This window comes from Sinohyriopsis cumingii, chromosome 16 (genome assembly GCF_028554795.1).
Source record: "Sinohyriopsis cumingii isolate HCF-2022 chromosome 16, ASM2855479v2, whole genome shotgun sequence".
NCBI classification, from domain to species: domain Eukaryota; kingdom Metazoa; phylum Mollusca; class Bivalvia; order Unionida; family Unionidae; genus Sinohyriopsis; species Sinohyriopsis cumingii.
Window position 1 is genome coordinate 78,408,508 of NC_142976.1, and position 23,802 is coordinate 78,432,309.

General features: G+C 34.9%; 1 protein-coding gene across 7 annotated transcripts in view; it reads left to right on the plus strand.

Moving 5' to 3' along the window:
* LOC149780857 (maestro heat-like repeat-containing protein family member 1) overlaps positions 1 to 23,802 on the plus strand; it is a 172,993-nt gene that overhangs the window by 84,245 nt on the left and 64,946 nt on the right. For all 7 annotated transcript variants that reach the window (XM_089937944.1, XM_089937947.1, XM_089937945.1 and 4 more), the window contains 5 exons: positions 4,210 to 4,450; positions 11,682 to 11,789; positions 14,894 to 15,029; positions 19,815 to 19,927; positions 20,521 to 20,673. In XM_089937944.1, the coding sequence (XP_089794070.1) occupies positions 4,210 to 4,450; positions 11,682 to 11,789; positions 14,894 to 15,029; positions 19,815 to 19,927; positions 20,521 to 20,673 (751 nt within the window). The remainder of the gene's footprint in view (positions 1 to 4,209; positions 4,451 to 11,681; positions 11,790 to 14,893; positions 15,030 to 19,814; positions 19,928 to 20,520; positions 20,674 to 23,802) is intronic.

A 23,802-nucleotide genomic window follows, 5' to 3' on the forward strand; every position in this document is an offset into this window, starting at 1 on the left:
AAGTCATCAAAAAGTCAGAAATCACCAGGCATTTCTTGGGTGAAAAAATGAATGACCTCATTAATGCAGAAGCCTTCATTTTTTTGAGTTAATTGCAAGCAAGCTTCTTGTCTCACTGGCACAAGTCACACGCTGATACATACTGTTTGGACCTGCCTAACCATGACATATTCCTGCTTTTGGCATGACAGCCCCACATTGTTACAAGTTCGATCAGCAAGCTTTAAATGCCACCTCCAAAGTAGTGAGGAATATTATATCAACTTCCTCACTACATGACTTAGATCCATGGTGATTTCTTGCCTTGTGAAAGGCTAGGAGTGATCACGCCTGTGATTAATTGAGTTGTATCGCTAAGGTTGTGAATAGGGCTTCTCGCCACACCATGGCTAATGTCCTGATGGTGTCCTGCTACATGGACTTAGTCAGAAGAGATGCACTCCTGCACTCTTCTTCTCTAAATCCACATCATGTGGCAGCATTGTTTAGGGGTCAGATTGAGGAGGTCAGAAATAGGCTGCACAGGAATTGCCCCCTACATCTGTCAATTCAAGCTCCTATATCTGGACATCTTGATAGATGGAACATCAAATTTCCCACCCTCAATTCCCTTTTCCAGACCTGTAAGTGTGGTCTATTGTTGCTCTATCAGTCAGCTGAAAGGGAATGTGGGCCTGTGCCTTCCTCCATCAGTTATGGTGCCAAAATTAGTTCCCATAAGCCTTGCATTCGAACGTAAAGTCTTAATTTGAGCCATCATGGAGTTAGTTGATGACTTTATCCAGTTTTCTTTTCTCATCAGGACATGGCCCCACAGGAAAGAGAACTGAAACTTGTCAGGCCATTAGTATCTACACTAATAGTAACCACTCCCATTTTATGACAGCACAAGCTTGGAACCAGGGATATTGGCCACTTTTGCTGGATTTGAATGGAAAACCAAAAGTAAAACTGGTTACATTTGGGTATAACAGTAGCCACCTAGCAGGGGAATTAATCAATAAGAGTTGCTTCTCTTTGTCTTTATACAATATAAGGAAAGAAAGATGTTTTTCTTTTTTTCTGAGAGAGCACCATTTGGAGGTAGCAGAAAAAGTTATCCTAATGTAATATAAGGTAAATATTATCAGAGAAACATAATTACTTAAAATTTTGCTGCGTTGTTTTTTTTTTAATACACATAAAGTGAAAAGAATATGTGATCTTTAGCCAGTTGAAATTTTAAGATTTTAAAATACCTGGCAGAAATTATTTTAAGTACAGTAAAAACTGCTATGAGCAACATCTGCTATGAGTGACCACCTGTCATTTCCAACCACAATCGTAATACACGGATCACTTTTGTTATATAAATGCTCTGTTATGAGCTACCACCTGCTGAACATGACCAGCGACCACGATGTCTTGACAAAATATGCATTTTGACACTGCATCACAAAAATGAGGATAAACTCCCCTGACCTTTATTTAATCCCTGTAACAATGACTGCTCATACCGTTCTAAATTTGTAAAATAATAATGAAAACATCGGCTAGCTACCAATGTCTGAATTTGTTTAGCTATGCCTATAGTGTTTTGTAGTTTCTGTTGTAAACAAGACTAAAGTATGTGTAGATTATTTCCTAGTCTGGTTCATTGCTTTGTATGCTTCGTATGCTCCTTGTGTTCTCTGCTATTTGTATAGGGGTGAGCAATGCAGGGAGCATAAAAAGCAGGGAAGCAAACTAATTATTCCTGCACTTAGCCTGCTTCCTTGCCTTATCGTAGGACTCAGCATCTCTATCAACAACTGTATCGCGAGAACAGCTAGACACCACTGACCTATATGTAATCAATTGTTACAATGGCTGCTTGATTAATTCTGATAAAAAACAAACATAAAAGGAATATATAAATAAAGGATTGTTGCAACCGGTGATAGATGCTACAGTCCGTAGACCAGGCAAATGTACATGTCACAGATTGCCATTGTAGTGCTGAAGTTGATGTAGTGGTTGCATATATTGTTTGTCTTTAGAGTTAATCCATTTTGGGGTGGGTGGGTGAATAAGGCCATTGTCTATTAAACTAGCAAGAGAGAATTGTTTGTGGGATTCGATTGATAGTGTTCAAGACTTGTGATGTTTGTTTTATTTCCCCCTGATCTTAAGTGTTACATCCCAATCACAAAGCTGTCGTCTATTCAACTTTTTGGTGTGACCGGGTTACACGCTTTGCTTATAGAGTTAATCCCTGTATGTCATCTTTGTCTCTGAGTAAATGGTTTGGTTTCTGGATGAGATAATTTTTTCTTTTTGTTTCATTAATTGTTAGATATGCAATGCATATGTATAGATTTGTCATATTTCCCCACAGCCCAGTAAAAACTGTCTTTACTTTCAATATTACAATTGAGCACTAATAATTTTAACTAAAAAGAGACAAATTTCAAGGCTGGAGTTAATAATTATTGTAACTGAAAGAAGTGAAAAGGAACAGACCACTCACAAAAAAGTAGTTTAAATGTTGGTAAAACAAATTTAGGTTGTTATAAAGGAAAAAATGTAATTCAAAAACAATTTCATATGCCAAAATATGTGATTTCATGTTTAATGATAGAAGTATATCTTTATTGCTATATAATTTTGGTTTTAGATGAGTGTATACAATATTTTAGCAAGAACTATTAATAAAGAATAGAATATATGTACAGTGATTGTGGACATTTTTCTTGAAATTGTTCTTAAACTGGACCTTGGAAACTGGTCTTTTTGTACAAACCTGCTATGAGAGACAACCTGTCTTGAGAGACCACTTTTTGTTGGCAGAAGGAGCGGTCTCTCATAACAAGCTTTACTGTATAACAAAACATTAGGCAGTTGGTGTTTTCGGAAGACATGTTACTATCCTGAATTTTACTTTTCTTTGCTTAATTTGGTACTTCGTATTGCCAGATCTAAACCTTAGTAACTTGACTGATAAAAGTAGCTGATAAATGTGTATAGTTTTGACCAAAGGGAGCAAAGCAGTCCATTCAGTGTAGATGTGGCACTAAATTCTTTTTCACAGATAATACTTCATAATTATGGTGGATACTAATAGCAGAATTAGGGGAAATTGTTAAATGCACATAATAAATAATTAAAATGAAGTGCAGAAGTTTCAGATTCATTTTACAGAAATGCTAGTCAAATTTTATTGTGGTTGAGAGTTGTCAGTTGTATTCCATAACAAAGTGGGTGACTGCCAGCCCCTTTCTTGTCTCAATAATATGGCATGGAAAGGAAAAATAAAAATCATTGTAAGAATTTATGTTTCAAGTATTACAAGTATCTAAAGTTGGTTATTTGTGGTGTCATGTAATATATTGTATAGTGCTGTGTATGTCAGTGTGGTGTACTCTGAAGGTCAATCAATACACTGTACTGTCATGTAATATATTGTATAGTGCCATATATGTCAGTGTGGTGTACTCTGAAGATCAATCAATACACTATGGTGTCATGTAATATATTGTATAGTGCCATGTATGTCAGTGTGGTGTACTCTGAAGATCAATCAGTACACTGTGCTGTCATGTAATATATTGTATAGTGCCGTGTATGTCATTGTGGTGTACTCTGAAGGTCATTCAATACACTGGTGTCATGTAATATATTGTATAGTGCCGTGTATGTCAGTGTAGTGTACTCTGAAGGTCAATCAATACACTGTGGTGTCATGTAATATATTGTATAGTGCAGTGCATGTCAGTGTGGTGTACTTTGAAGGTCAATCAATACACTGGTGTCATGTAATATATTGTATAGTGCTGTGTATGTCAGTGTAGTGTACTCTGAAAGTCAATCAATACAGTTACTTTGGACCTCTTTTTCTGTGTTTGCTGCCAAAAGGATTTAAAACAAATTATTTATAGGTATTATGTAAAACAATGATACTGATTTTGCATCCAATTAGCGGTCATTCTACTAAGTAATATAGATAATAAGGATGCATCTGCTGTATTTTTAACATGTGTCAATGTTTCCTATGCCTTTATTATCAATGAAATTTTCAACGACTTGACACAATGGCAGAGTTAAATTTTCATATTAAAGGTGAATCAGACCTTCTATTCAGGTGAAAGAAATGCCATTAGTGTATCTTATTATATCTGTTTAGGTAGAGTTACCGTCAAGTCCAGTGGTATAGAATTATCATACTAATATCATTAACCTTAACAAATTAAGAAAACTTGATCCCAAGTTGAGTGATGCTGAGATATTTGACCTGATAAAGACAAGCACAGACTGTATATATGGTCTTCCTTTTGAGGGAATCACTGGTAAAAAATCAGGGAAGGGGACTACATATGAGGAACACCTTGAGGCTGAGGTATTACTGGAGTCGACAACTGAGGCTCTGCATGACCTCCTAATACAGATACTAAGAAAAGAATGTACACCAGCCAACCTAACTGTCATATTTAAGGTAGGTAATTTACATTTTTTTTATTGCAGATCATGAATTGCAAGGCAACACACACACCACACACACACACACCTGGGAGTAGCTTAGAGCCAGATCTGCAGTTACATAATGTGTTAGACCTGCCATTTGTTATAAATTTACTGTAATACTTACTGAAATTGGCATTAAATTATGAACATAAAGAAAACTAGCAAAAACTAAGTAAAATACAGTATATTGACTTGCTTGGATCTGGTCAGATGCCAGGTTTTTATAATACTCTGCAGTTTTGGTCAGGGAACTAGATTAACTTTAAAGGGGTACCTAAGATGCTTTAATCTAGTAATGTTTATGCAAAACAACTTTGTTCCAAGGATTTTGCTTTTTTGTTATAGAACAATATGGAAAAGTCCAGCAAACAAAACCACATTAAAGGTGAAGTGAACAATCAGCCTCTTTAAAATTCCAAACAATTTCAACCTCTTTAAAAGTCCAGACAGTCTCAACCTCTTTTAAAGTACAAAACAATCTCAATCTCCTTAAAAGTCCATTCTCAACCTCTTTAAAAGTCCAAAACAATATCAACCTCTTTAAAAGTCCAATCTCAAGCTCTTTAAAAGTCCAGACATTCTCATCCTCTTTAACAGTCCTTACAATCTCAATTTCTTTAAATGTCCAGACATTCTCAACCTCTTTAAAAGTCCAAAACAGTATCAACCTCTTTAAAAGTCCAATCTCAAGCACTTTAAAAGCCCAGATATTATCAGCCTCTTTAAAAGTCAAAAACAATCTGTATAGAAGTATATTTTGTTACACCTTTCCAAAACTTTATGTAACTTATTGATAAATATAGGCTGCCATACAGAGATTCTTTTTGGATTGGCAGGTCTTGTGTGCTGGCACTATCGGTCTATACTGATCTTTTTATGGATGATTTTAAAAACAAACAACCTTGACCTGTATCTATCAGTGCATTATGTGACACATATATGTGTCCAGTATTTGACCACATATATGGGTTCACAGTATTTGGCCACATATATGGGTCCTCTAGTTGACTAAAGATATGGGTCTGTAGTGTTTGATCATATACTGTATATACTCATGTATAAGCCCATTCACGTATAAGCCAACCCCCAAAACTGAACAGGTATAAACACTAAAATGTGCATGACCTACGTATAAGCCAACCTACAACTCCGAGACATCTCAAGATGCACAGGGTAAGTTCTAAATGCATGTATACGTATTTCGAGGTTGGTGTTATTAAAAAGAAATGGTATAAACTTGTTTGAAGAGTAATGTTTTTATTTTCTGTTTTCATATTGTTTCTGCCTAATTTAGATTTGTGTATAATTTGATTGAACGATGACAGGAATTTAACATTCACGAGTTGCTGTAAGACTACCTCTCTCTTTTGACTCGATTATTGTTTGTTTTTGCATTACTGCATTGGACATTTTATATCAGTGCACTGGTAATTATGTTTTTACTTGGTTTGAAATTGTAAATACCTAACTCATTAACTTGTAATCCCAGTATGACAACACAATGAACAAACAGTAAGGTTCGATGCTAATATCATAAAAGCTGAGTTGTAGTTTGATGTAAGCGACGTTACACCATACCTGTCAACTTTAAGATGGGAGGGAAAAAAAAACTCCCGATTTTTGGGGTTGCTCTATGCTTACCTCCCAATTTCTTAATATCTTCCGATGTTTTGCAGAGAACTCCCGATTATTACATTACATTTTTGATTTTCATTTCTTCTAAACAAGAAAAGTCATGCATGTTCTGTTGTATCACCTGTGAATTATTGTTGTGACGAAAAAATATTTTACTATAAAGAATTCGCTTCTTCACTAAATAGAATGTTTAAACATTATTCACATAAAGTAATGAATTTGTTACCTCTACAATAATACAAAAATAAAAAAAATAAACCAAAACAAAAAAAGTCAACAACAACAAAATCGTGGGGAAAGCTATGATGTTTGTTCAACTAAAACACAAAACTAAAATTGATTGGTGTTGATCTTAGTTGAACTATATGAGAATTATAGTCTTTATTATTACCACTCTTCATGAACATGTAAATTAGGATGGTTATATGCCTTGTACAATTTAATGTGCGTAACATTTTAAAAATATGAGTAACTCGTGAGATTCATGATTAAACACAAATGAAACAGCTATTAAGGACTAGTTGAAATGTTATCTGGAAGAATGCAATTTGGTTGAAACAATGAATAAAGCAAAATCAGCATCTAATATGTTTGGGAATAAGTAAGGATTTAAATGATGCTGTGCATGCTTTGCACTGTGTAAGTACTGTACATTATAGTTCAGCATGGCCTCTCTGGTAAACTCAACAGGCCCACCAATTATGAAGTGTGTATTTACCTTTATTTAACTTCGTGTTGGAGAAATCTGAAAATATGCATATGCAAAATAATAACAAAATCATTCATAGTACTGTGTAACAGTTTAATAATTGATGAGACACCGAAAGTTACTCTTTTTTTTACATGCCTCTGTCTTAGGACACTGACAAAATTACTGTTTCATGTCCCAAGATATACAGCCATTACAGTAGTCAACAAAATGACCTAAAAACTGTCAAGTTTAGACTTTGGCCCGTGGATAAGCCTACCCCCCCCCAGTCTTTTATTTTTTCCTAAATAAATCGGCTTATACACGAGTATATATGGTATATGGGTCTGCAGTGTCTGACCACAGTTATAAGTTTTGTGTTTGACTAGAAATAAAGGTCCATAATGTTTGATTACAGATATAACTCCAAAGTGTTTGATGACAGATATAGGTCCACAGTGTTTGACAACAGATATAGGTCCATAGTGTTTGGTTACAGATATAGGTCCATAGTGTTTGACTACAAATATAGGTCCACTGTGTTTGATGACAGATATAGGTCCACAGTATTTGATGACATACAGGTCCACAGTGTTTGACTACATATATAGATCCACTGTGTTTGATGACAGATATAGGTCCATAGTGTTTGACAACATATATAGATCCACTGTGTTTGATGACAGATATATGTCCACAGTGTTTGACTACAGATATAGGTCCATAGTGTTTGACTACAGATATAGGTCCATAGTGTTTGACAACAGATATAGGTCCATAGTGTTTGACAACAGATATAGGTCCACAGTGTTTGATAGATATAGGTCCACTGTGTTTGATGACAGATATAGGTCCACAGTGTTTGACTACAGATGTAGGTCCAGTGTTTGACAACAGATACAGGTCCACTGTGTTTGATGACAGATATAGGTCCACAGTGTTTGACTACAGATACAGATCCACAGTGTTTGACTACATATGTAGGACCATAGTGTTTGACAACAGATATAGGTCTGTAGTGTTTGACTACAGATATAGGTCCATAGTGTTTGATGACAGATATAGGTCCACTGTGTTTGATGACAGATATAGGTCCACAGTGTTTGACAACAGATATAGGTCCATAGTGTTTGACTACAGATATAGGTCCACAGTGTTTGACTACAGATATAGGTCCATAGTGTTTGACAACAGATATAGGTCCACAGTGTTTGACTACAGATATAGGTCCACTGTGTTTGATGACAGATATAGGTCCACAGTGTTTGACTACAGATACAGATCCACAGTGTTTGACTACAGATGTAGGTCCATAGTGTTTGACTACAGATATAGGTCCACAGTGTTTGACTACAGATATAGGTCCATAGTGTTTGGCTACAGATATAGGTCCATCGTGTTTGACTACAAATATAGGTCCACTGTGTTTGATGACAGATTTAGGTCCACAGTGCTTGATGACAGATATAGGTCCACTGTGTTTGATGACAGATATAGCTCCACAGTGTTTGATAACAGATATAGGTCCACTGTGTTTGATGACAGATATAGGTTCACTGTGTTTGATGACAGATATAGGTCCACAGTGTTTGACTACAGATATAGGTCCACAGTGTTTGACTACAGATATAGGTCCATAGTGTTTGGCTACAGATATAGGTTCATAGTGTTTGACTATAGATATAGGTCCATTGTGTTTGATAGATATAGGTCCATAGTGTTTGACAACAAATATAGGTCCACTTTGTTTGATGACAGATATAGGTCCACAGTGTTTGATGACAGATATATGTCCACAGTGTTTGAAGACAGATATATGTCCACTATGTTTGATGACAGATATAGGTCCACTGTGTTTGATGACAGATACAGATCCACAGTGCTTGACTACAGATACAGATCCACAGTACTTGACTACAGATATAGGTTCATAGTGTTTGATGACAGATACAGATCCACAGTGCTTGACTACAGATATAGGTTCATAGTGTTTGATGACAGATATAGGTCCACTGTGTTTGATGATATATATAGGTCTACAGTGTTTGACTACAGATATAGGTCCACAGTGTTTGATGACAGATACAAGTCCATAGTTTTGGACAGCATATAGGTCCACAGTGTTTGACTACAGATGTAGGTTCATAGTGTTTGACTACAGATATAGGTCCACAGTGTTTGACTACAGATATAGGTTCATTGTGTTTGATGAGAGATATAGGTCCACAGTGTTTGACTATAGATATAGGTCCATAGTGTTTGACTACAGATATAGGTCCACAGTGTTTGATGACAGATACAAGTCCATAGTTTTGGACAGCATATAGATCCACAGTGTTTGACATTAAGTCTGCACAGTTTGAAGACAGATATGGATCCACACTATTTGAAAACAGAGTCCACATTGTTTGCAGCTGTATATGTTATACATGGAAAAAAATATTGTAAATGTTAAATCTTCATTTCAAGGGTTCATGCTAGTCTGTTTTTCCACCAGTAGCTCAGTAAAGTTATAGATGGTCTACTCATACATGTAGGGTGGAGGGAACAGTATCAAACTAGTTGATGTAATTTTGTATGTCTCCATTCATTTCTTTGCCAAGGATGCGAAGTCAGCCTTTTGCCTGTAACATGAATTATTTGTATGACCATTTTACTGCATCAAATAGATGGCTTAGCAAGACTGTTTTCAGCACATTCTGTTTGCAGTTTTGTTTCAAATACTGTAGAAAACAGTAACCAGTCACAGCATATGTAAACAAATGTTTTCTTACTGGTGTATTTGCAAACATCTTCTCCAATTTTCTGCAGCTAAATCACACAAACTAACAATACTATCCAGCTCAAACCAATTAAGGAGGCTTCCCTTGATTTGAACAGCAGACAAAGAATTCTTGGAAACAGTGGGTGTTAATACAATATATAAAGTAGTCACCATGCCTTGCTTATGATCATTAAAAGAATGGTATTTAAATTTTGTTTTAAAATATGTAATCTTGAATCACACAATAAATATCATTCATTGATGGAGCATAACAGTAATTTTTAGAACAGCCATCCTAAAAATGAAGTGAATATCAGATAGTGTAAAATAAATATGGGTTTATATTCAAACCTATAACCTATATCATAGTCAAACCATGTTGAGGAAAAATTAAACCATGATTGAGAGGGTACTGCTTGCAATAAATTCAATTCCTTGTGAGTATTTGCAGAAGTTATGAATTCTTCACTTTTGACTAAACTAACAGCAGCAGGCTGTGCTTGATGTACATCTAATTTTGCTGTGATTGAAATGGTAGATGCTGACTTAAATTGTATGTAGAAATTATTTATTTGGTAATGAAGGTTATGGATAGACTTAACATATAAAATAATTAAATACTGATTATTTATCAGTTAATTTGTGTCTACTTTTTTTAAGGCAAATTTACTTTCATTCATATTGTAAATCACTAAGAGTGAAATGAACTCACAATGCATACTTTATCAGCAACCTTGGACAATATTAGCCCAACAAAATTGACATGGGGTACCACATCAGTTATCAAGGGACCATTTGCCCCCTCCTTTACTTGAAATCTTGATTGAACCATGAAACACAGCGTTCACATCTGCTAGCTTTATGTCTAGATTTGACTTAAACTATTAGCCTTCATTATTTCAAACTTTAAGTTTTGATACAAGAATCATAATACAGAAAATATAGTATTTTTACTGAGTTGCAAGTATATAACCAGCATCTGCATTTTTTTGTCAATGTCAATTGCTACTGACACTAGACATACCAGTGCTTTGTCAATGTCAAATGCTTCTGATCCTAGACTTACCTGTGCTTTTTCAGTGTCTGTTACTACTGACACTAGACTTAACTGTGCTTTGTCAGTTGCTACTGACATAAGACTTACCTGGCTTTGACAGTGTCAGTTACTACTGACACTAGACTTAACTGTGCTTTGTCAGTTGCTACTGACATAAGACTTACCTGGCTTTGTCAATGTCAAGTACTACTGATACTAGACTTCAAAACTTTAAATTTTGTAATAAAAATTGTAATACAGAAAAATGAATGTAGTTTTATTTGGAGTTGTAAGTGATTACTCAGTCTATAGCCAGCATCTGCAGTTTTTATGTGCTTCATCTGTATCAGTTTATTGACACTAGACTTACCAGTGCTTTGCCATGACTGGGATGTGCTTTATTGTGACATCCTTAGTCAGTTGTGATATCCACCATGTGCTACCTTGTAACATTGTAAGCCCTATACTCCAACTCCGCAATTGAAGAATTCCTGCATTTTTCCTCCTAGATGTTAGCAAAATCTTCATTTTTTGTATTAAAGCCATTGTAGAGAAAATATTGCAGCAGATGCAATTGAAATTTAGTGTGATGCAGTTATCAAAGCATGCAGTTTTCCCCCAGGTGGGATTTTGCCACCCAATGTAAAGTCTTGTGGAAAGTGGTATTAGTCTATATCTGAAAGGGAGGTAACCATCAGTTGAGGCTTTTGAGAGTTTTCTCACTTGAAGAAGAAGAGCAAATTCCAGAAAGTTATGTTATTCTAAATATGTTATATTCCAAGAAAAAGACTGTCAGTGATAGAATTTAAGTGTGGAGCCAATACTATTGGCAAGATCTTCCTTTCCATAATGCATTGCAGATCAGGCTCTCCCCTGTTCTCTGAATCTGTTGTGTCACTGATAAAGGGAACTGCCTTGAGTCTGATCCATTGGCATCTTATATGACAGTAGATCTGGGTGAAAGATATTTTGCAATTGAGTGTATTTTTACTTATTTCACGTAAATCAATAGTGTAATTCAGAACATTCTGTAAGATCATTGTGGGAAAAATAAGCACAATTTTGTTTTATTTTGATAGCACCTAGCACCATGGCTTCTGTCTTTGCAAGATCATGAAAGAGAGAGAGCATTGAAAACCTGTCAAACCCTTCAGGTCTATCTACTGGAGAATTACAATAAGGAAAAGGTAAGAACTATCCTGAAATGTTAATTTTCCTTTTCATCTGTCACTAGGAACTTAGTGTTGATTCCAGACAATATACTTAGCTGCCTATTTATGACACTCTCCATGGGTATCAAAAAGGTGACACACAGTATAAGTCATGTCATCATACACTGAAGGAAGCTCTGACAAAGCAGTGTCATAATATTATGTACAACACTTAAGTATATCAACATTGATTCCCATTAACCAAAAACTGAAAGTTAGTGAAACAGATAAAGTAGCATTGAACTATAATAAATTCAGTGTCACCCATACATATACTCACCATTTAAGTGGAACAGCATTACCGATCTCACTTCTTATAATGTAACTCAGTAGTCAGGGTCAATAACCTCCAATGGCATTATGTACTGAATCATGTTGTAGCAAGAACTGCGCATGACTGCAATATATTGGAATGGCATAATATACTAAACTGTTGTATAGCAGGAAACATCAGAAATTTTTAAATAGTAGTGTTTTGAAAAAGAAATCAAGATAAAACATGTAGCTTCACCTGGTCTTCTTTCAATCCATATTGTCAAGATTTTGGTCATGGGGGACATAGTGGTATTGGAATTGCTTTATAACGAGGTACATTATAAAAAGCTATAGCTGTATACTGAGGGACTTAAAAGAGGAGGACCATTTTAATATGATGGAAATAAATGGCTTTCTTTATAAAGCAATGATTATTAGGTTGAAAATGGGTATGAATTATTGTCATTTAATGGTTATTGTGACTAACGTGAACAGTATGTTTGAAAAGCAGCTTACAACTTGGTATTGTACTGTCATTAACAGTTTTGTAAAGATTAGTTGTTGAACTTGCTCAACAGCTTTTGTTTCCATTTAATAAGTTTCCATTTGTTAATTTATATTGTCTTTACAAGCAGTAAGCACTAGGACTGAGCCATCTCCCTAATGATTCTTGGGCCTAGGGTTAAAAGATGGCATGGGTAAATGCTACTAAATCTGTTATATTTTGGGTCTACATAACAAGTCCGCTTTCCTCCAGTTTTCCATGTAAATTTTAATCTACTTCATGCTTGTATTACGCTTGAGTAATGGCAGCTCCTAGTTGAGTCTGCAGTTTATTATAGGTCACTGAATGTGAAATTGCATAGTTATTTTTAATAGTTATGGGGAGGGGTATGGGGTTCAACCATTTTAATAATATTTATGAGGTGGGGTTAGGGGTTCAGCCATTTAATAATTGCTATTTCACTATTTAAGAAGATAATAAACCCAGAACTGTTGGCATTTAAGACAGGAAAGATGCATGGATTTATGCAAATCGGACTATTTACAGAAACTGTGTATTTTGGACTCTGCTTGGTAACCACCGATTGCATGAAACAGGTGACCACTGTATGCAAGACAGTTACATAGGAAAAAGTGACAGGCCTGTGTGAAATTAACCCTTATAGGTAACCTTTATGTAGAGGTGGCCATTTATAAAGGTTTGATTTTAGGTGTGTTAGTTCCCAGATATCAGTATGATTAGCACAGACATTGATAACAATTTGATTACTGATGTATTAGTCCCTGTTGATATAACTAGTCCATAAATGATGCACATTGAAAAACTGTAAAATTTAGTAGCTGGAAATAAAGTCATTAAGTTACAGCAATTTAGTCATAATTGACAGAATGTAAAGGGAAAAATGGCTTTTTTGCATTGGTATTCTATAAGCTAAATTTCTGTTGATACCTAATACTGTTTCACACCACATTGAACAAATTTTTTGAATTTACTGTACTTGTTTTTTTTTAAGCTTTTGATTATTCAACAAATTTTCACCACATATTTCTTCAAGTTCAAGATACTATGTCCATCATATTTGTTAATACAGATGATTAGCAGTTAAAACAACATTGGTATCAGTTGCCAAAGTATGTGAATAGCAATGAAAACAATATTCATATCAGTTGCCAAAATATGATTAGCTGCATTGTAAACAATATTGGTATCAATTGCAAAAATATGTGAATAGCAATGAAAACAATATTGGTATCAGTTGCCAAAACATGATTAGCTGCAATGAAAACAATATTGGTATCAGTTGCCAAAACATGTGAATGGCACTGAAAACAATATTGGTATCAGTTGCTAAAACATAATTAGCTGCAATGAAAACAATACTGGTATCAGTTTCCAAAAGAGATGACTAGAAATTGAAACAATAGTGGTATCAGTTGACAAAACATGTGAATAGCAATAAAAAAAATATTGGTATGAGTTGCCAAAACATGATTCGCTGCAATGAAAACAATATTGGTATAAGTTGCCAAAACATGTGAATTGCACTGAAAACAATATTGGTATCAGTTGCCAAAACATGTGAATAGCAACAAAAACAATATCGGTATCAGTTGCCAAAACATGTGAATAGCAGTGAAAACAATATTGGTATCAGTTTCCAAAAGAGATGATTAGAAATTGAAACAGTATTGGTATTAGTTGACAAAACATGTGATGAGCAATGAAAACAATATTGAAATCAGTTGCCAAAACAAATGATTTAAAATTAAAACAATATTGGTATCGGTTTCCAAAAGAGAAGATTAGAAATTGAAACACTATTGGTATCAGTTGCCAAAACATGTGAATAACAATGAAAACAATATTGGAATCAGTTGCTGAAAGAGATGAGCAGAAAGTGAAACAATATTGGTGTCATGGATTTTTCTGAGATCAATAATTTAGCATTTTGTAAGCTCTAAATTTTACATCCTGAAGTCCTCTACTTGTTATTAGAATTTTTTGGAGTTAATTTGTATGTGTATGTGGGAGGGGGTGTTGAAGAAAGTTGATAGCTTTAAGGGAACAGTTGATTTTTGTTTCCTATCATAGACAGCATCAGAGGTTTTACTATATTATGAAAGGGTTTATCTTCATAAAGTTATTTGAATTATTTTTTATATTCTTTCATGTTTATTTCTGAAATTGGACTTTTGATTGACACTTTATAGTCTGAATTTTGATGTCTTGCCATTAAACCCAATACATAACTACATATATAAATTCTTGTATAGTATGTATAATAGAAAGAGATGAAGAAGTTCAACTCAATTTATTGCAGCATCCACAGCAGTTTGAGTCACAAAACTTCTTCATAGCTCGACTTGTACCTCGTTGTACAGATCCTAGTATAGAAGTACGATTGCTAAGCATGGATTGCATACAGCTGACATTACAGATAGCAAGTTGTTGTGAAGGTATGGTAAAGTTAGCATGGATTGTATACAGTTGACATTACAGATAGCAAGCTGTTGTGAAGGTGTGGTAAAGTTAGCATAGATTGCATACAGCTGACATTACAGATATCAAGCTGTTGTGAAGGTATGGTAAAGTTAGCATGGATTGTATACAGCTGATATTACAGATATCAAGCTGTTGTGAAGGTATGGTAAAGTTAGCATGGACTGTATACTTCTGTTTTGAAGGTATGGTAAAGTTAGCATAGATTGTATACAGCTGACATTACAGTTAGGAATCTGTTTTGAAGGTATGGTAAAGTTAGTATAGATTGTATGCAGCTGACATTACAGTTAGGAATCTGTTGTGTAGGTATGATAAAGTTAGCATGGACTATACAGCTGACATTACAGTTAGGAATCTGTTTTGAAGGTATGGTAAAGTTAGCATGGACTGTATACAGCTGACATTACAGTTTGGAATCTGTTTTGAAGGTATAGTAAAGTTAGCATGGACTGCATACAGCTGACATTACAGTTAGGAATCTATTGTGAAGATATGGTAAAGTTAGCATAAACTATACAGCTGACATTACAGTTAGGAATCTATTGTGAAGATATGGTAAAGTTAGCATAAACTATACAGCTGACATTACAGTTAGGAATCTATTGTGAAGATATGGTAAAGTTAGCATAAACTATACAGCTGACATTACAGTTAGGAATCTATTGTGAAGATATGGTAAAGTTAGCATAAACTATACAGCTGACATTACAGTTAGGAATCTATTGTGAAGATATGGTAAAGTTAGCATAAACTATACAGCTGACATTACAGTTAGGAATCTATTGTGAAGATATGGTAAAGTTAGCATAAACTATACAGCTGACATTACAGTTAGGAATCTGTTTTGAAGGTATGGTAAAGAACACCTCAGTGTTAGTGGCTCATTAAAACAGTTACAGTTTTTAAGGGTCGAGTTACTTGCATTTAAATAGAAAGAATCTGCAGTGTACTTTTATGAATAATATAAATAAAACCAAGATTTATTTTATTTTATGCTAGGCCATGAATTATTGGAATTTCTCTGAGAAATAATCTTGATATTTCACTGGATTGAAAAGGTATATTAATTTTTCACCAGCTGTCAGTAGACATGGATAGCATTATAACCATGTAATTCGAAGTTATTTTGTGACACTTACATGGTTGAGAGGTAATTATGGCTGCCTCTTATTCAGGACAACTCAATTTCTTATCCAGAAAAGGAGTGAATTTTCTTTTCTTCATAATGTGCTTTACTTTAAATTGAAGAATCACAAAACACATCAGAGCAGTAACTGGTGTCAGGTTTGGTTATCAGTTGTATAATAAGTGATTCAGTATATATCTAAATTAGAAGTATAAAGCTGATAAAATTAAATATTTTTGCATGTGTCAGTGCATGTCAGTATGACATAATTCTAATGTCTTTACATTAACACTATGATGTAATTAATTCATCATGGTAAAAGATCATGATTAGCTAGCAGTCTGCAGCAAATCATAAATATTCTAATGCTTGTATCGCTACTCTTCCATTATACATATCTGCATAAACGTTCCCACACCCTGAAGCTCCTCAGCTGGGGTATTGATAGAAATTCCATGAAATCGTACACATGAACAGACCACTCTGCATCATATCTCAGAATGTGAAGTCAAATCTCAAACATTTTAGATGTTCTGTGACACTTCATTTATATGCTAAGATGTACATCTGCACAGAGAGCATCAAGGGAGAGACTGGACATCATGGGGATCAATATGAAAGAGATTAGACACCATAATTAATCTGTGGGAGACAATGGACATCATTGTGATCACTATTAAAAAGATTAGACTCCATAAGTAATACTGTTGGAAAGAGTGGACATCATGGGGATCACTAATAAATATATTAGACACCATAATTAATATTGTGGGAGAGACTGGACATCATGGGGATCACTATGAAAGAGATTAGACACCATAATTAATATTGCGGGAGAGACTGGACATCATGGGGATCACTATGAAAGAGATAATTAGACACCATAATTAATATTGTGGGAGAGACTGGACATCATGGGCATCAATATGACAGAGATTAGACCTCATAATTAATACTATAGGAGAGATTGAACATCATGGGGATCACTATGAAAGAGATAATTAGACCTCATAAGTAATACTATGGGAGAGATTGGACATCACGGGGATCACTATGAAAGAGATTAGACCTCATAGAAATCATTATGGGAGAGATTGGATATCACAGGAATCACTATGAAAGAGACCATTAGACCTCACAGGGAACAGACTGTTCTGGTGGCCTAATGGTTAGAGCATCCGATTCGGATGCAGGAGGTTGTGGGTTCGATCCCTGGCCAAGTCATACCAAGGACTTACAAAAATATTACTAACAGCTGCCTCGCTTGCTGCTCAGCATTAAAAGGTTAATGTTAGGACTGGTTGGCCTGGTGTCAGGATAATGTGACTGGGTGGGAAATCATGCTACATGTCTGCGACATGATGCCCCAGTGCTAGGCATCACTATAAACTGCCACACTGCAGACATCGTAGCGATATGACTGAAGAATTGTTAAAGCTATGTTAAAAATCCAAATCACACACACACACACACACTCATAGGGAACACTAGGAGAAATTGGGCATAATGGGAATCACTGTGAAGGAGATTAGACCTCATACAGATCACTGTGGGAGAGAATTTAACGTGCGGTTACATATAATTATTTCTATACCTTGACATGAAATAATACAAAGGAAAATTTTAGGTGCAAAATAAGCTATAAGGATTACATTTTTGTAAATAACAGAAAACAAGCTCATTGAAAGTCTAAAATTTTCGGAAATTATCAGATGTTTACAAGTTGCTAGAAACTGACTTCACAGTTTCTGTTTTCCAGCATTGATATAATGATCTTGAGAACACTGTTGGAGTAGAAATTTAACTAAACAGCATAACACTTGCATTTAGTATGACGATTATATGATGTTCATCCATTTAAAATTTCATTGATTTCCAGTTACAGTCAATGCTCTTAGTGGCAACCAAATTTATTTTCAGCCATTTTTGTCATGATAATGAAAACTTGTGGAAATCATGCCTTTAATTTAAAGGGGATACTGTCTTTGAATTGTTTTCATATTGTTTGTATAAAAGAGAAGAATGAATTTTCATATTGTTTTTATAAAAGAGAAGAAGTCAGAAATATTAATCTATTCTTTATCATGTATGATATTGTCCTAGTTATTTCTAAATCTCATTTATTAAATCTCATATATTATCTGTCTACATTAAAAACTAATTTTTCTCAAGTAGAAAATGTATATACTATCCTTGTAACATATTCCTGGTGATACTAAAATTCCTGGGAATTACCATTTTGTTGTATAGAACAGTATTACTTGTATACATGTTTGTAAGTCTAATTCAACTGCAAACTGCATAGACTCAGATCTGCCATCACATAATGTGCCAGCAGATCTGGGTCAGTGCAGATTGTTGGTGCATTATGTGACATGGCAGATCTGGGTTAATGCAGATTGTTAGGTGTAGTCAGTAGAACAAGCAACATCGACCCTAATCTGCTGGTGCATTATGTGATGGCAGATCTGAGTCTAAATTGGTTGTAGTTGGACCTGACTTAAAAGTGATATATATGATATACAGGAAATGTGCTTCTGTTTTACCTGGAAATTGCTGTAGGAGGCATTATGAAGATCAAATTTACCATGAACATGTTTGTCCCAGTCAGTTTTCATTTGGAGTCTAAATATTCCTTTGTAATGAATATTGTATCAAGAATGGACTACAATTACATATCACTTATCCTACTGAGATCTGACTATATATACATGAGACTTATTTTTAGACACATTGTATACTACTGAGATCTGACAATATATGCATAAGACTTTTTCTAGACACATTTTATACTACTGATATCTGGTATATGCACGAGACTTGTATTTAGACACATTGTATCCTACTGGGATCAGATGATATATGCATGAAACTTGTTTTTAGACACATTTTATACTACTGAGATCTGACAATATATGCATAAGACTTTTTCTAGACACATTTTATACTACTGAGATCTGGTATATGCATGAGACTTGTTTTTAGACACTATACAACTGAGATCAGGTGATATATGCATGAAACTTGTTTTTAGACATATTGGATATTAAGGTTAATGTGACAAATTTCACAGTAGAAATTGAATATCTCCAAACTTAATGTCAATTATGTTTAGCCTTAAAATGTAAAAGTACTGTGAAGTCACTATTTTGCAATAAGTATCAGTTTCTGTGGATTGCACAGCTGCTAAAAAACAGTGAATTTGAAGGCCCAATTAACAATGACAATGATTATCTTGTGGAAACATTAGGACTCCTTCCCCAATTTGTGAATGTATCAGCACAAATATAATTTTAACATAGAAATGAATACTGGCATCTATGATACTAAATGAATTCGCAGTGATTCTTTTTTCAGACTTTTCAGTATTCTGACATTTCATTAGTGATCAGACTGTGAGACCATTTTTACATTCACAGTCAAGAAAACAATGTATTTGAATATGAACGGAATGCAGATGAAGGGCAAACAAATGCACATTCAGTAAATTGACTCATTTCAGGATCTGTAATACAAGAGTAATTACACTAATTGTTGAGGACCTTTTGGGGGACAGTGTAATGCCTTTACAGAAATGTTTTCCTGACATCTCTTGTGACATTTATTTTATCAGGATTCCCAGTTGACCACAAAGACTCCATGATAGAAGCTGTGCCAACACTAAAGGAGAGGCTTCGAAAGGGAGATCCCAACATCATGTATAGTGTTGTTAACGATTTGTCAAAGGTTAGAATAATTTTGTTCTAAGTTAAGCAAATTGTGCCAAACTTCATTTTGTTTATAAAGGCATTGAATGCATATTTGAGTAATGTAATGTTGCCATACAAAACATGAGACATGTATTGCTGTAAGTAAAACAGTTTAAGTTGTGTACATATATGTTCATTGTTTACAGGCTATGCTGGTGTTATTAATGCATTGATGCATTTGCAAATAAAATTAACTTGTGCCTAAAGTCATATGACTGGAAGTCAATTTTAAATTACTCTGCTGAAAACTTCCTCAGTACTTTTGCTTGATTTACTCATAGAAAGAAATCATTTTAAGAAAGAACGAACTACGTTAAAAATTCAAAAGGTCTAGCAGCTTCATAAAGGAAGAATGCAGGTTATATGTTAAAATGCAACATTGTCCATATTGGTTGAAAATGAGAAAACAAAGGATCATAGGTAGTTTGCCTTACAACCAATAGTATTTAACCATGAGAAAAAATATAGCGCTAACCATGGCAAAAAATAAGAATTAAACATTTTAGAAAATATAAATTAATGATATTGCTTTAAAAGTGTGTATGTTTTTCTTGTTTGTTTTGTTTATAGGTGATAGCCAAAAAGTTGCCCATGGGACAGGTGCTGTCATTCATAGAGTTGTTACAAGAGGGTCTTGTTGACCCCCAGTCCCACAGTTCCTCAGGGGCATGTGTGGTCCTTAATGGGGTTATGAAGAACAGAGGGGGTGAAGTGGTCAAGCAGGTATGATATATGCACTAAAAGACCACTGAATACATGTTTGCATGTGAATAAGCACACTAGTATATGCAAAAGGGACTTCTAAACATAAGCAAGTGCCCCCACTCAGGTGTTTTTCACATGCACTCATTAAGGTTCTCAAACATTATTGCATTTTTAGTCTTAATTCATAAACAACAGTATTCATGTTAGTATAATGCAGTGAAACCAGTCTGTGGAGTATTGTCCAAGGACAACAATTTTGTTCCTTGTGTACAAGTGTACCTTCTAAATAAGTGAAAAATGATAATTAAAATAAAGGAAAATAAGTTGAGTCATAAATGATGTCCTTTATCTTCCAAGTAGTTCCCATGGTTCCAAACCTTTTTTTTGGCCATGACCCTAAAAAATATTTTTTTCTGAGCCTCACAACCCCATTTCCACAATTTGATGAGCTGTGCTACCCTTAAAAAAACCCTTGCAACCCTCTGTGACTATGGAATGTCCTGACAACCAAGATTTGGGTCGTGACCCATGGGTTGGGAACAAATGATATAAGAACATGTGCTCTAAAGCAGTTTGGGGATTGTATATGAGAAGTTTGTAAGTTTGGCACATCATTATTTCTTGGAACTTATCACCATGCACAACTACTAGTGTCTCAATACCACTTGACATTATTGGGTGAACCAGTCTCAAAATCTGATCTTATTCAGAATGACCAAATTGGGAGAAAGAATTAACCTCCTCAGTCAAGAGCTCCCAACATAGATAATAGAGTAAATTCTTCTACATGTATATAATAAGGACCTTGTTTATAAATTTATTGCATAATGCTTATTATCGTGAGCATAATTTATAAAAATATTGACCCAAATCATGATTTTTAAAGCACATAGAATATGGTTGTTATATGTTTCTAATGGCTTATGTGTTATTACACCTTTTGTTACACCTTCAAGCTGGTTAAATTATTGGCCATTTGCGTCCTTTTCATTTTCTTGCAAAAGGCTTATTTATGTGCAGATGAAAATTGTTATTGTCTGTTGCCTGCTAGCATATTTGCAGATCTGCATACCATGTTTTTATATGTGCGTAATGAGGTCCCTGCTCATTGAAGTTAACAGAGCCCTACACAGATCTGCCAACTCTTAGATTTTGCTGTAAGTCTTACGAAAATTACCCTTAAAGTACTAACTTATGGTATGAAAGCAAAAACTACGGAAAAATGATCATTGCAGAAAAATCTGGAAAATTTGTTCATCCGTGTTTGATTTGGATCTGGGTTTCATATTAGAGGTAGTAAAATTTTTCAGGGAACCAGACTAACTTTGCAGCAGTACATCAGACGCTTTAAATTGCACCTAAACTGTTGATCATAGAATTGTTTTAAAAATGATGTCCAGCAAGCGATTCATGTTTAAGATGAAAGGGAAAAAGAATTTCCAGAAATTACTTCAAGTTGAGAGACAGCGACAAGCCATTGAGCTGCATAGGGTTTGGAACTAAAATTTGTGCAACTGTACTAGTGGTATTTAAAGTCTACGCGTACTTAACAAACTTTTCAGTTGAACATGCTGTTTATCGTTGCTGCATGTTCTGAACACCGAATTTTTAATTATGTTTTCCAGCTTTAAAGTAGCAGTTTATGATATTTTGTTACACCTTACCGAAAACTGGTCATACTTACGGAAAAAATCAACTGCCTTACTGAGACGGACTCATCAGGGTTGGCAGGTCTGCCTTCAGTAATTACATTGTCCATATAACTTGGAATTATTTTGTGTTTTAATCATATTTGGTACACAGCTTATATTGATTAGACCTCAGAAGAGTTCAGTTTCCAGTCTTCTTTGTCATCATATAAAGGGGTTATGGACACTGATTGCCCTTCCCTCACAGCTTGCAGCACAAGCCATCTTAAACATCTTGTTATTGCTACTCCGCCTGAAAAGAAAGACTGACAGGGTTTTCACCAGATGACTTCTTATGATGGTGCTGCTTAGATATAAAATATGGCTGCCACAGTGACCATTTTGAACATTTAGTTATCAGTGCTTTTCCTAAATATCAGGATGGAGTTTTCACATAAAGACTTATTATGATGTTTGGTATGTTTTCATTGAAAATGGTGATGCCAGTCTGGCTTCCTCTTTGGTCCTAGATATCAGGATGGAGTTTTCACATAAAGACTTATTATGATGTTTGGTATGTTTTCAATGAAAATGGTGGCGCCAGTCTGGCTTCCTCTTTGGTCCTAAATATCAGGATGGAGTTTTCACACAAAGACTTATTATGATGTTTGGTATGGTTTCAGTGAAAATGGTGGCACCAGTCTGGTTTCCTCTTTGGTCCTAAATATCAGGGTGGAATTTTCACATAAAGACTTATTATGATGTTTGGTATGGTTTCACTGAAAATGGTGGCACTTCTTTGGCTACCTATTTGGTCAGGATGGTGTTTTCACATAAAGACTTATTATGATGTTTGGTATGTCTTCAATGAAAATGGTGGTGCCAGTCTGGCTTCCTCTTTGGTCAGGATTGAATTTTCACATAAAGACTTATTATGATGTTTGATATGTTTTCAATGAAAATGGTGGCACCAGTCTGGCTTCCTCTTTGGTCCTAAATATCAGGATGGAATTTTCACATAAATATTTATTGTGATGTTTGGTATGTTTTCAGTGAAAATGGTGGCACCAGTCTGGCTTCCTCTTTGGTCCTAAATATCAGGATGGAGTTTTCACTTAAAAACTTATTATAATGTTTGGTACGTTTTCAGTGAAAATGGTGATGCCAGTCTGACTTCCTTTTTGGTCGCCACAATGGCCATCTTCAAATCTTGCTGCTGCTACCTGATTGTTGGTCATATTGACATTGTGCTTTCATGAAAAATTCTAATGATGTCTTGTTGTTCTTAAATGGAAATGGTAGCAATCTTATATCCAGTATGGTAACCATGGCAGCTGTCTTGAAAATATTAACATTTTACTCTCCACAACAATAAGTTTTATCATCATGGGGATCTTACCAGATGGCATCTTATTGTGTGTTGTCTTGTTGGTCCCAAATGAAAATGGTGCCATATCTAGCATCCAGTATATCCACCACAGCAGCTAATTTGAAAATGTTGTTATTGTTGAAGAATATC